A 15679-nucleotide genomic window follows, 5' to 3' on the forward strand; every position below is an offset into this window, starting at 1 on the left:
AGTAGGGTACAATGGGGCTAAAGGCTCCGTTGTACCCTACAACACGTAAAAGTCTCCTTTGATTTTATTTTCTCCCAAAACACTAAAATACAACCCCAATTAAAAAAAAAGTTGGGACAGTATGAAAAATTACAATTAAAACAAAAAGGAGTGATTTGTAAATTCTATTTACCCTATGCTGTATTGAAAGCACTACAACAACACATTATTTGACGTGTTACCTTGTGAATTGAATTGATTTAAAAATATATATATAATCATTTCAAATCAGATGATTACAACATGCCCCCCAAAAGTTGGGACAGTCAAGCGTTTGCCACTGTGTAACATCACCATTTCTTCTAATACTTATTAAGCATTTGGGCACTAAAGACACAAGTTTGTTAAGTTTTGCAAATGGAATTTTCCCCCATTCATCCATTATGTAGGTCTTCAGCTGCGCAATTGTACGGGGCCTTCGTTGTCATATTTTGCACTTCATAATGCGCCACACATTCTCAATTGGAGACAGGTCAGGACTGCAGTCAGGCCAATCTAGTACCCGCAATCTCCGCTTCCGCAGCCATGCATCTGTAATGCGGCTGGTATGTGGTTTGGCATTGTCCTACTGGAAAATGCAGAGACATCCCTTGAAAAGACGGCATCTAGATGGCAGCAAATGTTGCTCCAAAATTTGTACATGTCTTTCTGCATTAATGGTGCCCTCACAGACGTGAATATTACCCATGCCGTGGTAACTGATACACCCCCACACCATGACACCGGCTTTTTAACCTGACACTGATAACAGCTTGGATGGTCCTTTTCCTCTTTGACCTGAAGAACACAATGGCTGTTTTTTCCAAAACTATTTGAAATGTGGACTTGTCGGACCACAAAACACGATTCCACGGTTCTGCTTTCCATCTCAGGTATGACCGATCCTAGAGAAGTCAGTGGCACTTCTGGACAGCGTTGATGTATGGCTTCTGCTTTGCATAGTAAAGCCTTAACTTGCATCTGTGGATACAGCGGTGAACAGTGTTGACTGACAAAGGTTTACTGAAGTATTCCTGAGCCCATGTCATGATATCCATTACAGACGCATGACGGTTTTTAAGACAGTGACGTCTGAAGAATCTGAGATCACGCGCATTTAGAAGTGGTTTTCGGCCTTGCCCTTTACACACTGAGATTTTACCAGATCCCTTGAAACTTTTAATTATACTGTGTACTGTAGAGGATGAAATGCCAAAAAAATCCTACCAATCTGTCTTTGAGGAACAATGTTTTGAAAATGCTGGATTATTTGCCACCGCATCTGTTGGCAAATTGGTGAGCCTCGACCCATCCTTGCTCTTGAAGGACTAGGCTTTTTTGGAGGCTCCTTATTTACTATAACACAATTGCCTCACCCGTTTAACATCACCTGTTTTGTATCACCTTGTTATGTCAACTCATCAGATTGTTATTAGTCCTAAATTGCCCCATCTCAACATTTTTGGAATGTGTTGCAGGCATTAATTTCAGAAATAACGTATATCTTTAAAAAGCATTGCAGTTGATTAGGTAAAACATTGTCTTTATACAGTTTTTGTTTGAATATAAGTCAAAGTACATTTACAAATCACACCTTTTTGTTTTTATTGTAATTTTTCATACTGTCCCAACATTTTTGGAATTGGGGTTGCAATATAATGATGATGATAATAATAATAATAATAATTATTATTATTATTATTCTTTTATTGAACTCAGCTTTTTGGCTGGCGGCTTTCTACCAGGACTCTTCCTGAGTCCTCAGGATGTTGATTTGAATTTTTTTTTTTTATTAATAAATGTCTAATGAGAATCACCATGGAGAATAATGTAAATACATACATACAATCATTATTATTAGTTTGTTATTATCATAATTATTTATTATTATTATTGGTAGTATATTGAGTATTATTTTTTATTATATTTTTATTATTAAATAAAAAATTTAAAAAATCATTGTATCAAATGAGAATTACCATGAAGAACAACGAGAATTATAAACTTAACAAAAAAAAAAAAAAGTTCAGAAATTACAGTAAAAATAATTTGTGGTAGAAATGTGCTTAAATATTAAAATGTTACAAAAAAATAAAATAAAATGATAGTTCACCCAAAAATTTTAATTCTCTCTTGATTTACCCTCATGTCGTTTCAAACCCACATGACTTTCTTCCATGAAACACATAAGGAGGTGTAGAATATGTCGGCCTTAGGCACAATTCACTTTCATTGCATCTTTTTTTCCATGCAATGAAAGTGAATGGTGACTGAGCTCATCAGCCCCTAAAATATTCTGCCAAACATTTACTTTTGCATTCCACAGAATAAAGAAAGTTATGCAGATTTGGAACATGCAGTCATGCAGACTTGGATATAAGGATATAAGAGTTTATGCCAGAATTAAAATTTTTGGGTGAACTATCCCTTTAATGTATGGAGCCCCTAAAGGGCCAAGGTGGTGGGGAAAAAATTTGTAGTGTGGGAAAAAAAATAAGCAAATGCTTTTGCGTTCTCTCGCAAAACTTAGCATTCTCTCACAAATTATTTTGCTTTCTCTCGCAAATTATTTTGCATTCTCGCAAAACTTGTGCTCTCGTATATGCATTCCTGCATCTGAATGATCTGCTGGCTATTGCATTTATGAGAGAAGTCGAGATGACAGATGCCGGTGCCTACTCTTTGTGGAAAACTGTATCATTACATCATACATAATTCTGATATATGGCATATGCAAAAAAGCATAAAATGTATGATTTTAATGCAATTTAAAATGCAAAATGTTTAAAAATGCTATGCTTTTAATATATGTAGCATGTTTTCCCAAACTACAGTGGAAATTGAATATCATAATATGCTCAAATATCAGCAATTATTTTATATGTACGTATGTTTATGTGGCCATTTATCATGCGCCAGCAGATGGCAACAATTGTGTTATGAGTGAGTCGATCATTCAACACTGACACATACCAAACAGCATAAATGATGCCTCCACAGGGCACTCCGAAGGGAGAGCAATCAAGGTGGCCATACGAATGGTTTTAAAGTGAGTTCTGAATTGCAGTTATTTAAAAGCCCAAAACCTTCAGAAACAACACCCATCCCTCCCCCTCATGCCCTCACATAAGGCATAGGGATGAACGCTTCTGAATGGAACGCACCCGGAGTCGTTCTTGACCGAAACAAATCTTATTATCCTTTATTATGTAAAATCTGAATATCTTTAGATTTACTAAGATGCTTGACATGCCTTCCCACATAATGAAGCAATTTTTTATTGCTTTATTAATGGAGAGGGAAACACCATCAATACGTTGACAACAAAAACAATAATAATATGCAATTAAAATGTGCACCACAGCAATCCATTTCCATTAAACCACTCACACTTAAAGTAATTTTAACTGTGTTGTCTTTATTTTCACAAATTCATAAATTGAAGATTATGATTTGTGCATTGCCTAAACATTGACTTTCAGTGCACTGGCTTTCTCTTCTTGTTGAACTCAATAGCTGGAATAATGCTGGAATACACAATAGAGCTAGCAGAAGACTGTCATTATAACACACATTTTGCAAGAGAATGCAAAATAATTTGCAAGAGAACGTAAAAGTTTTGCGAGAGCTCACAAAAATTCTCAGGGGAACGCAAAGTTTTGGAGGAGAACGCAAAAGTAGTCACTTATATTTTTTCCCCACCACTTTGGCGCTTTGGAGGCTCCGTATTAATGACCCTCAAAATAGGGTATAAGTTCACCCACACATGTGAAATGGCCACAGATAACAGTTAAAACCCAGGAGAACAGGTTTCTGCTGCACTGCTATAGGTTTAACAGTGGAGCACCAGGAAGTGAGGAATTTGGAAAGGAAGAGAGAGGAAGTGAGCAGGGAAAGTGCACCTCCCTGCATTACAAAGACCCTAACTACAGGAAAGAATAGGGCAGTAATCCGCATGTGTGTGATGGTTTAAGAATTTCCACTTTCCCCATCTACAGGAGATTATCAGGCTGTGCACAGCACCACAGGAATGCCAGGAATGCTCCGGAATGCTCAGAGGCCACAGGCTCCGCCCTCCACTGACAGCTCTCACTGATTGCCTCAGAGGAACATGGTTTAAACATGACTGACAGATAAGCAGACTTACCAACAAGATGGTGAAGTTCTCCAGGACGCTGTTCATCATGTATTTCTCAGGCAAGTGTTTGAGTTTGTGGATGAAGTTGATCATATATTCACACATGGGAGACCGGCTTATCCTGTAGACAAAGCGTCCGTTCTCAAAGCGAGCATACTCTGTCTAAAAGGAGAGATGACAGATTACATGCATTTACAAAAAGTATCATGTTTTTTGGGCATGTACCATGAAAGTACCGTTGTATTCTTTAAAGTAACATGGAGTAAGATGAAAATACAACGGCACATTAAAGGAATATTCCGGGTTTAACCCTATAACGCTGTGTGTATCAAATATGACACACAACATTTGACGGCTCCTGTTTCACTCTCTGTTCAAGCTGAAAAGCCAAAAAACGTATGGTATGTAAGTTTCACGTTTATGGCACCATCTAGTGGTTATTTGTGAAAAAAGTGGTTTCAATGTTTATTTCGATGTAGTTAAAATGGTGGCAGAAAAGTGACTTATGTTGGGATACATTTTTTAATAAAGTAAAAGTGACAGCAATGATTATATTGTTACTTATATTTTAAAATGAGTATTTGCTGAATATAAGCAACTTGTGCTTGGTTAAGAAGTTGTATATAATTTTATTGAAAAAGCCAGTTGAAATTACATGTATCAAATATGATACAACAGGCTTTTGAGGTATATCTCTCAATCACCATTACATTACATTCATGCCCACCAATAAAAATAAAAAAAAATCACAGAGCTTTGAAAATTCTGACATATATTTTTTATAAGATATATTTAAAGTGTGAAGTGAACTAATATTTCTGTATATTTTCATATATGCAGTCTGCTCTGTCATTATAAATATCTCATTATTTTACATTACAAGCTATGATGATGTCATCTTACTATAAGTTCCTTAGTTTTACAATTTCCCTTTTTTAAATATCAATATAGTGTTTGGTGCATAAAATACATATGATAAAAATTGTTTATTGCTTTTTTTTATTTGTTTTTATTCATATTGTATTTGATGTGCTGAACTGAACTGTGATGCATTTCAATCCATATTTATAGACCAAGGAGAGGAAGTTGTCATGGCCAAACTCTCAAACATTTGGTCTCTCTGAAAAGCCCAGGGCGTCCACTAATACCCCAAGATTCACCACTGTAGCATGTATGGCCTAAGAAAAACTTAAATAATAAATGTCCTATACAAAAATAAATTGCTGGGCCTCAGGAGGATAATGACCTTTAAAGACTAATGTATTAAATATGATACATGAAATTTTTTTGCAATTTTACTATTTCTTTTTATAGTTTGTCTAGTGGTACTAAAAACAGTGTAATGTCAAAAAATATATATTTTCTGACAATTCTTTCATATGCCAGACTTTACAGGTTAATACAAGTTAAAAATCTAAGGGCCAGTCCATAAATGCTAGAATACACATAGTTTCAATATGTAAACATTATCCTGTATGTGTTAACATGATTAAAGTGTTATAAAGGGTATATAAGGGTTCCGCTGTCAACGAAGTTGTAATATTGGATATAACTGTACAAAAATAAGGTTAGTAAACAATTTTAACATGTATAATGTTTATGTCTTTTGGCTATACTTTTGAAAGAGTATGTATTTTAATATTTATGGACTGACCCCATTCACTTGACACCACAAGTGCATGAATTTAGCTTTTTTTTTTTTTTTTCTAAATGAAAGAGTCGAGTCAAAATAATTTTTTGTGGTAATCAACATTATGCCACAAATTTTGTCGACTGAGCCGGTAACACTTTACAATAAGGTTGTATTTGTTAACATTATTTAATGCATTATTTAATGCATCATGAAATAACAATGAACAATATATATATATATTTTATGAAACAACTTGAAACTCCATTAACTGCCACAGAAGATCATGTATTTTGATGGACAACACCTGTTGCTTCCTTTAGCTGTGCCTCTACTCAAAATGTGACGTGGTTAAAATTTACCTCCACTTTCTCCACGACCTGTTTGCCGAATGAGCAAACCTTTGTGGAGCAGGTGATGGTCATGTTCTCCGGACTCTCGTACTGACTGGTCACTCCATAGAAGGCCCCAGTTTCATCCTGAATGTTGCAGTTCAAGTCAGCCTAAGAACCAATAAGATCACCGTTTTAAGTGATGAATAGCTTTAACCAGACATTATGTTTCGGTACAAAACTGCCATCTACTGGAGATCGCAAGCATTGCCGTATAACGTATAAGCAAGTTTTTCAGCAATTAATGACTTACATTTCAGTCTGGTTCTCATACAAAGCTGCCATATGGCTTCAGAGGACTTGGAATACAGTGCACTGGTCAAATGGACCACTTTTTTCACGATTACTTGTGATTTTTGGAGCTTGACGCCCCCTCATATGCATGCAAAAGACCACTCTGGACACTTTAAATATTTTTGTGTTCCACATAACAAAGAAAGTCATACAGGTTAGGAAACAATGGGTTTTAAATGAGGGTGACTAAATGACGTAACTTTAATATCTGGGTGAACCCTTAAAGATTGTATTTTTTATATACAAAACTACAAATCAGGCTATTTCTCCATATAGTTTTAAACAGTTAAGAAAAAGACAGTGTCTAGGGTTCAAGAATATATTCAATAACATAAGTAAAGAGCCACTCAAAAAGAACCACTCGCTTGCAGCTCCTTCAGTATGCTTGTTCATTACTGGTATTAGAAAACAGGAGAAGAAAGGAAACTCAAATATTCATTTCTGGCATGCTCTCTTTTCATTAAGACAAGCGTGTTACATTTTCACATCATATTCAAGAGAGGCGTTATTGTGCAGATCCAGAGTTTCATTTGAAATTCACACACCTCTTTTACTTCAAACGGAATTTGAGCGGCACGGCCTACTTTGTTGGTTGCCGCTAGTTAGCATTTCACAAAATGCATGCAATGTTTGAATGGCTATTAGGGGAGCAACCAGGTCATCCAATTGTTTTGAAATATTAAACTGAATAAGTGTAAGCTTTGATCATCAACTCTCCAGCTATGCCATGCCAAATATAGCTGGCAGTCTGGATGCACAAATAGAGCGAGAGCTGTCTTTAAAACTAAAGTGGCCCAGTGTCTTTAGGGAAATGCATAATTATTCATGCATGTAATCACCCAGTGGATAAATATGTGATAAATAGGCAGTTGTATGGGTGGCAAACACAAACTGCAGAAATTTCACTCTCATTAGCAGAAACCAAAGACTGTGAATATATTATAAAGCACAATAAATACAAATTATTTTCTAACCCAACATGAAAAATAAAAATTCCTCCTGGACTAATTATACAACGTTTTTCCTTTTTTTTTCTTTTTTTTTTTTTTGGCTAGTGCATTTTAGGAGTCTGTGAATGTTCATTTTCTGCTGAGATTCACTCACCCAGAACTTTATAAGGAAGAAGGAATTCTGAGGACCCTTGCCAAACAGTTCCTTCAGTCCTCCTTTCTTCTCTGGGAATTTATCGTAAATTTGACGAATGTCCACTGACTCGAGCAAGGCATCGTTGTATGAGTGATTTGTCTGACCGATGTGCACGAAAAGATGCTTGTTATACTGCAGAGAGAAAAAACACACACATAGAAAACTCGTTAGAAACAAGAAAAAAATCTTCTCTAAATAACTACAAGTCGTGTTTCCACAATATTTTTATATTTCTCAAATTTTAATTAGAATCATAAAACACTGCAGGGAAAGCTTATTAAAAGATATTTACATGTTCTACAAAATCTTTGAAATAACTCCAAGTTGCACTTGCGTAAATCTTTATATTTTGCAAATTTTTATATTTCGCAAATTTTAATTATAATTGTAAAACACTGGAGGGAAGGCAAAGTGATATTCTCAGAGCACCACCCAAACAGTTTTACAGAAAAAATATATATATATTTACATAAAAACAAACAAACAAAAAAAAAAAAAAAACACAAAGTATTATAAAAAAAGATATTTATATGTTCTGAAAATATCTTCTCGAAATAACTGCAAGATGTGCCTAAGCAAATTTTAATATTTTGCAAATTTGAATGATCGTAAAACACTGCTGGAAAAGCAACATAGTATCATTTATATCCTGTAAATATACTGTGTATATATGTAAGGGATAATCCACAGTTAGGTGTGCGTTAAACAATTTTAATGCACGACGTGGAGGCGAAGACCCACCCGACGCAAAGCGAAGTGCATTCAAATCGTTTAATGCAAAAACGTACTTTTACCCCAAAAAAAGCTTTGAATTATCCTTATACCATGGTCACTTGCCAGCATTGATTAGTTACAGCTGTCACTGATTTTTACAGTGCAAATTTTGACTGGAAGAATAACAATAACAGTTAACTTCATCTACAGGTCGTTAGATCTAGAGTTCTGCCCGTTCTAAATCAGACACAGAGATAAAGTAGTGCAATAATATCACAGTTTTTTGGAGACCAAACACTCTTTATAAACTGTGAATTTAATACTCAATCAAGAAATAATAATAGCCACATAATTTAGAAGGGTTGGTACTCAGAACATGTAATATTTAATTACTATTCTTTGTAATTTTCACATAAATGAGGAAAAACCAGTGTTGCTGATGTGACAGTTGTAAAAGTATCACTTATTGAACAAGACAAGAAGAAAACCATCCAAAATGGCCAAAACCCATAGACTTTGGTATCCATTAAGGCTGCATGATTGATTGATTGAATTAAGAATGAAATTGCAATGTGGCCTTGCTGGACACGCATTCCATCCAATCAGAATCAAGTATTCGAACAGTCCACGGTATGTATGTGTATATATATATATATATATATATATATATATATATATATATATATATATACACACACACACACACACACACACACACACATACAGTATATATAAAAGATATTTACATGTTCTATAAAAATTTAAGTGGTGCTTTTCCGTATAAAACTTGCCATCGTGATGCTAGCGTGTTGTGGCTGGTTGCCAGTGTGGTCCTGTGTGGTTGCTAGGGTGTTGATATGTGGTCACTTTCTGGACTAAGTCAAAAGAGCTCACCTTCAAGTCTCTATGATATTCAGATCCCTAGATATATTTTGGGTCATTCATTCAATTCAATTTCCTTCAAGTCCAAGACATTTTTTCACCCATTTTATAATCTGCCAAGCGAAATTCTCATGTCTGATCGCTAAGAAACATAATCTCACACCTCTCCTCAAAAAACCGCACAAATATAATTTGAGTTATCATTCATGTTCTTAGCAAGCATCACTAAATGTTACAGGTCTACAGTATATGTACCAATGCCATACTTCATTGTAATGACAGAACAATTTCAGAAATGCAACTAAACAGCTGATAAATGACTCCAGTCATTCCTCATCGATAACAAAACAAAGTTCTCTGGATAGCACACACAAACAATGACGGATTGCTGCCATCTGAGGCAAAAAAAAAAAAAATATGTGAAGCCTGGTCTCAGGGTTGACATTCTGAGAAAACAAAAAACAAAAAGAGCAAAACAAAAAAAGCCATATCTAAGGACCAGAATATGAGAATGGGTACCAGGAGGTGGGCTCATTTGATTTTGGCTAGTATGCAACCACTGAAGCCTAGCAAATGCCTAGAACACCATAGCAACCGTATACCATTGCTCTAAAAAACAATCAGGACACCTTAGCATCCACATAGACAACCACCCACACTGCTCTAGAATTAAGGCGGCAACTTTTCGCACAACACCACTCACATTTTCTTCAGAAAATCTAAAAATCGATTTAGAACTGAACCGACACTTTAATTTGATGGACATTAATAGTCACAAACTACGTTTCCATCGCAGATGTTTTGCTGAAAAAGCTTTAGCGCATCAAAATAAAGCTGATGGAAATGCAAATTATCAATAAAATTTCAAAAATGTCTACATAATATTTTTCTGTTTGAGTTTAGCCCATAAATCCTATGTCGACACGTCAACTGTCGTGAAAAATGGCATAACGCAAAAATGACACAAAAATCACATTTGTCCTTACAACATACAGCATAATGGAGAGGTACACTCGAGTTCCCTATCTGTCACTCACTCGACGTTGTGTCGATGTAGTGACACTAGGGGTCACTCTTGGGAGCCCGAAACACCTCTGGTCTTTGAAAAAAGGCCAATGAAAATTTGCATACCACTCCCCCGAACATACAGGTATAAAAGGAGCTGGTATGCAACCACTCATTCAGATTTTCTCTTTGGAGCCGAACAGTCGATGCTCACTGAGCTGAATTCCCATGGCTGTTCATTCACCTCTGCTTGATCTGACGGAGCATTTCAGCGGCTTCTCCCCCCTCTGCACTGGTGCACTGCAGAGAACGCCCCTGGGCGCTTCGGCAGAAATAAAAGAGTATATTCTATAAAAATAGAATACATTTCTCTAAAAGAGCGTTACACACGGAACATTTTTTTAAAGACGCATCTTTCTAAAGATACCTTTCCGTTTGTGTGTTATTCCTGGTTGCGGTTGTTATCTCTCGCCTTCTGACAGTCACGATCGCTGTCTTTCGTGTCTGGGCGCTGCCCACACAGAGACAGCGTTCGTGGATGGGTCATGTACTCATTGCGAGAACATGTCCATGGCAATGATGCAGTTGCGGCTTGCCTTTGTAAGAAAGCAAGCCACCCCAGGAGGCACATCCTGCCCCGGCGCGGCTCAAGATCCCGCACCCCGTCTGCTTGTCGCCAAGGGCGTCTCCCTGTGGTGACTGCACTGGATCCACCCCAGCATGGAGTCCACCACAGGAAGCAGACGCCACCCGTCACATGGCCGGCTGCCAAGAACCCGCAAAAGGCTTCAAAGCGCCCCTGAGACGGGCGACCCAGGGACGACAAAACCCGCTGCTCTGGAGCTGGTAAGCAGACCACTCCATCCCCCGGTGGAAGGCTGGGAGGAGAATCTTTTGTTACCTTTTCATTTAATTTCGCCGCATGCCCAAGTGGCTGCGGTACCCAAGAGTTCAGCAAAAGAGTGGTTTCCTTGTTCCCTGGGTCACATACCCGGTGCGCACAGCCGTCATCATGACCACCATCCACCATTCCATTTTGGCAGGTTTGGCGCTCCAGCGGCGGTCTCCCCGCCCCTGAGCGCCCAGCTGTGGCACAAATCCGCCCCATGTGATGGTCTCCATGGGTCACGAGGAGAGGCCTCTTCCTCCCCCATCCAAGGCTGTCCTGGGGCTTGGATGCGTGGCTTGCGCTTTCCAACCAGTCACGATGGCTGGTCTGGACCGTCCAACTCGGCTACGTGATTCAGTTCGCAAGGCGTCCACCCAGGTTCAGCGGCGTCCACTTCACCTCGGTGAAGGGCGAGAACGGCGCTACCTTGTGCGCGGAAATCGCTACCCTCCTACGGAAGGGTGCGATAGAGCCTGTCCCTCCGGCCGAGATGAAGAAGGGGTTTTACGGTGGGTTGTGGCCAATCTTGGACCTGCGAGTACTGGACCGGGCTTTACACAGACTCCTTTTCAAGACGCTGACGCAAAAACGCATTCTAGGGAGCGTCCGGCATCAAGATTTGTTTGCGTTGGTAGACCTGAAGGACGCGTACTTCCACGTCTCGATTCTACCTCGACACAGACTCTTCCTGCGGTTTGCAATCGAGGGTCGGGTGTATCAGTACAAGGTCCTCCCTTTCGACCTGTCCTTGTCCCCTCGCGTCTTCATGAAGGTCACAGAGGCAGCCCTTACCCTGTTAAGGGAAGTGAGCATTCACATCCTCAACTATCTCGATGATTGGCTAATCCTAGCTCACTCTTGGGATGTGTTGTGTGCACACAGGGACCTGGTGCTCTCGCACCTCAGCCGACTAGGTCTTCGCATCAACTGGGGAAAGAGCAAGCTCCTCCCGGTTCAGAGCATCTCTTTTCTCAGCTTGGAGTTGGACTCAGTCTCGATGACGGCGCGCCTCACGAACGAGCACGCACAGTCGGTGCTGACCTGTTTGAAGGTGTTCAGACAGAAGACAGCGGTTCCACTGAAACTGTTTCAGAGGCTTCATGGGGCATATGGCATCCTCAGTGGTGGCCACTCCGCTCGGGTTGATGCATATGAGACCGCTTCAGCACTTGCTCCAGACTCGAGTACCGAGATGGGTATGGCACCGCGGAACACATCATGTGACCATCACGCCAGTCTGTCACCACCTCTTCTAGACTGACCTCACATTTCTACGGGCAGGCGTTCCCCTAGAGCAGGTCTCCAGGCACATCGTGGTTATGACAGATGCCTCCAAAATGGGCTGGGGCGTTGTATGCAACGGGCACGCAGCCGCCGGCTCCTGGATGGGTCTGCTGGGTGCTACGTTGGCACATCAACTGCCCCGAGTTGTTGGCAATTCTGCTCACCCTGCGGAGGTTTCCGCCGTTGATCCAGAGCAAGCCTGTGTTAGTTCGGACAGACAACATGGCAACGGTGGCATACATCAACCGTCAAGGCAGTTTACGCTCCCGTTGTATGTCACAACTCGCCCGCCATCTCCTCCTCTGGAGTCAGCAGCACCTCAAGTCGCTGCGAGCCACTCACATCCCGGGTGACCTCAACACTGCAGCAGGCGCGCTGTCACGACAGGTTATCCTCGGGGGAGAGTGGACACTCCACCCTCAGGTGGTCCAGCTGATTTGGAGTCGATTCGGACAGGCACAGGTAGACCTGTTCGCCTCCCACTGCCCACTCTGGTATGCCCTGACCGAGGCACGTCTCGGTATAGATGTGCTGGCACACAGCTGGCCCCCTGGACTACTCAAATATGCGTTTCCCCCAGTGAGCATACTTGCACAGACCCTGTGCAAGGTCAGGGAGGACGAGGAGCAGGTTGTCCTGATAGCACCCTACTGGCCCACCCAGACGTGGTTCTCGGACCTCACGCTCCTCGTGACAGACCCCCCCCCGGCGAATTCCCCTGAGGAAGGACCTTCTTTCTCAGGGGCGGGGCACCATCTGGCACCCGCGACCAGACCTCTGGAATCTCCAAGTCTGGCCCCTGGACTGGAAGCGGAAGACTTGAGTGGCCTACCACCAGCGGTGGTAGACACAATCACTCAGGCTAGGGCCCCCTCTACGAGGCGCCTGTATGCCTTGAAGTGGCGTCTGTTCACATCTCCTGCAGGAGAGGTTGGAAGGGCAGCTGTCCCCCTCCACCTTGATGGTGTATGTAGCCACTATAGTGGCACACCATGACACAGTGGACGGTAAGTCCTTAGGGAAGCATGACCTGATCATCAGGTTCCTGAGAGGTGCCAGGAGGTTGAATCCCTTCAGACCGCACCTCATTCCCTCATGGGACCTCTCTGTAGTTCTTCAGGGTCTACGGAGAGCCCCCTTTGAGCCCCTGCAGTCAGCTGAGCTTAAGGCACTCTCTTTAAAGAGTGCCCTCCTGACTGCGCTTACTTTCATCAAGAAGGTAGGAGACCTGCAAGCGTTCTCTGTCAGCGAAACGTGCCTGGAGTTCGGTCGGGGCTACTCTCACGTTAACCTTGAGACACCGACCGGGCTGTGTGCCCAAGGTTCCCACGACCCCTTTAAGGGATCAGGGGGTTAACCTGCAAGCTCTGCCCCAGGAGGAGGCAGATCCAGCCCTGATGTTGCTGTGTCCGGTGCACGCTTTACGCATCTATTTGGATCGCACGCAGAGCTTTAGAGTCTCTGAGCAGCTCTTTGTCTGCTTTGGTGAACAGCGGAAAGGAAGCGCTGTCTCCAAATAGAGGATCGCCCACTGGGTCATTGACGCCATAACAATGGCATATCACGCCCAGGAGGGCTACGAGCACATTCTACCAGGATTTTGGCAGCCTCCTGTGCCTTGACCAGTGGCGCCTCTCTAACATACATTTGCAGAGCAGCGGGCTGGGCAACACCCAACACCTCTGCGAGGTTGTACAATCTCTGGGTGGAACCAGTTTCGTCCCGTGTAGTGGCAGGCACAAGCAGGTAAGTCCGGGACAGCTGGCCAGGTGAATCGCTTGCGCATAGTGCCTTTCACCTCCCCTAAGCTGAAGACGTGCGCTGTTGACTCCCAGTAGTGTTCACAAACTGTGTTCCCTGGATGACTTCCTCCGAGCCCTGTGGCAGACGAGTTTGCGGAGAAACTCACTGCCGGCTCAGTACATGTGTTAACTAAGCCCTGTACTGGGGTAGGTGCTCCGCATGTGTTGGTTCCCCATAGGTAACCCCATGCGACATATATCTTCTGCTAATTCATTTCCCTATTGGCAAACTGCGTCTTGCTTGGGCAGAGGCCCCTCTGCCCCAGTCACCATGTTTGTAGAAACTCCTCCCCTGTAGGGTAGGACCTACCATGGGACTTCTCCACATGACATACTTCTGACAAGGTTCGGCAAGACCATGTGACGTATTTCCACTCTCCACCCCCGACGTAGACCTGGTGGCCCCAGATGGTGAACTATTTTTTTGGGGAGAGAAAAAAACAAGAGAGGATAAGAGGCCACGACTGGGCTAGCCTGTCTCTATCTTTTGGGCAGTCGACTTGTCCCCGAAGGGCCATTCGACACTCATAACAGCATTGGGGGAGGTTACGTGTCGGCCTGGTGCGCTGGCTACGAGGCACACAGTGGTCTGCCCGTCACACACCGCCAGTTCACGTAACACAGTTCAGCCAGTTGGGGCGTTTCGTATAGGGACCCCTAGTGTCACTACATCGACACAAAGTCGAGTGAGTGACAGATAGGGAACATCCTGGTTACTTGTGTAACCTCCGTTCCCTGATGGAGGGAACGAGACGTTGTGTCCCTCCTGCCACAATGCTGGGCTACCCGCTGAAATGGCCTGGACTTTGTCTCGGCTCCTCAGCACAAAATCTGAATGAGTGGTTGCATACCAGCTCCTTTTATACCCGTATGTTCGGGGGAGTGGTATGCAAATACCACTTGCCAATTTTCATTGGCCTTTTTTCAAAGACCAGAGGTGTTTCGGGCTCTCAAGAGTGACCCCTAGTGTCACTACATCAACACAACGTCCCATTCCCTTCATCAGAGAATGGAGGTTACGCAAGTAACCAGGACGTTTTCTTCAATTTCTTTAAAAGACACATTACCTTTATTCTTGATGGAATTTTTGCAGACTTTTTATGGACTGCGCTCCCGAGCTGGTAAAAATTACGGCGTGTTTTACTAATACAAAAAACAAACAAAATAAATTATATTAATCAAGTGCGATTGACAACATGCTGGTAAAAAATTTTTGAATCCGAACTGTCCAGCCAGTAGGCCTAAGCCTTATTTATGGTTGTTTAAGTTCTCAGAGTGTCTGAAGTGGATGTCGGCCAACGAGAAGACTTCTTTTTTATTGTATTGCAATAACAGTGTCACGGTTCCCATCACTTTGTCAGTCTGGATTTTGGTCTGATGGGACCATGGCATTATCTCTGTTTTATTCCCTGCTGCACACTCATCTGTCTGCGTTTCATGTCTGGAGTATGGTGTCTGGGTGCTGACTTCCTGTCTAGTTCATTT

General features: G+C 41.8%; 1 protein-coding gene across 4 annotated transcripts in view; it reads right to left on the minus strand.

Moving 5' to 3' along the window:
* The window catches only part of LOC127440621 (transcriptional enhancer factor TEF-1), a 121244-nt gene that overhangs the window by 4620 nt on the left and 100945 nt on the right, over positions 1 to 15679 (minus strand). For all 4 annotated transcript variants that reach the window (XM_051697321.1, XM_051697349.1, XM_051697330.1 and 1 more), the window contains 3 exons: positions 7577 to 7750; positions 6149 to 6289; positions 4166 to 4318 (listed from right to left, as the gene is read on the minus strand). In XM_051697321.1, the coding sequence (XP_051553281.1) occupies positions 4166 to 4318; positions 6149 to 6289; positions 7577 to 7750 (468 nt within the window). The remainder of the gene's footprint in view (positions 1 to 4165; positions 4319 to 6148; positions 6290 to 7576; positions 7751 to 15679) is intronic.

This window comes from Myxocyprinus asiaticus, chromosome 1, assembly GCF_019703515.2.
Source record: "Myxocyprinus asiaticus isolate MX2 ecotype Aquarium Trade chromosome 1, UBuf_Myxa_2, whole genome shotgun sequence".
NCBI classification, from domain to species: domain Eukaryota; kingdom Metazoa; phylum Chordata; class Actinopteri; order Cypriniformes; family Catostomidae; genus Myxocyprinus; species Myxocyprinus asiaticus.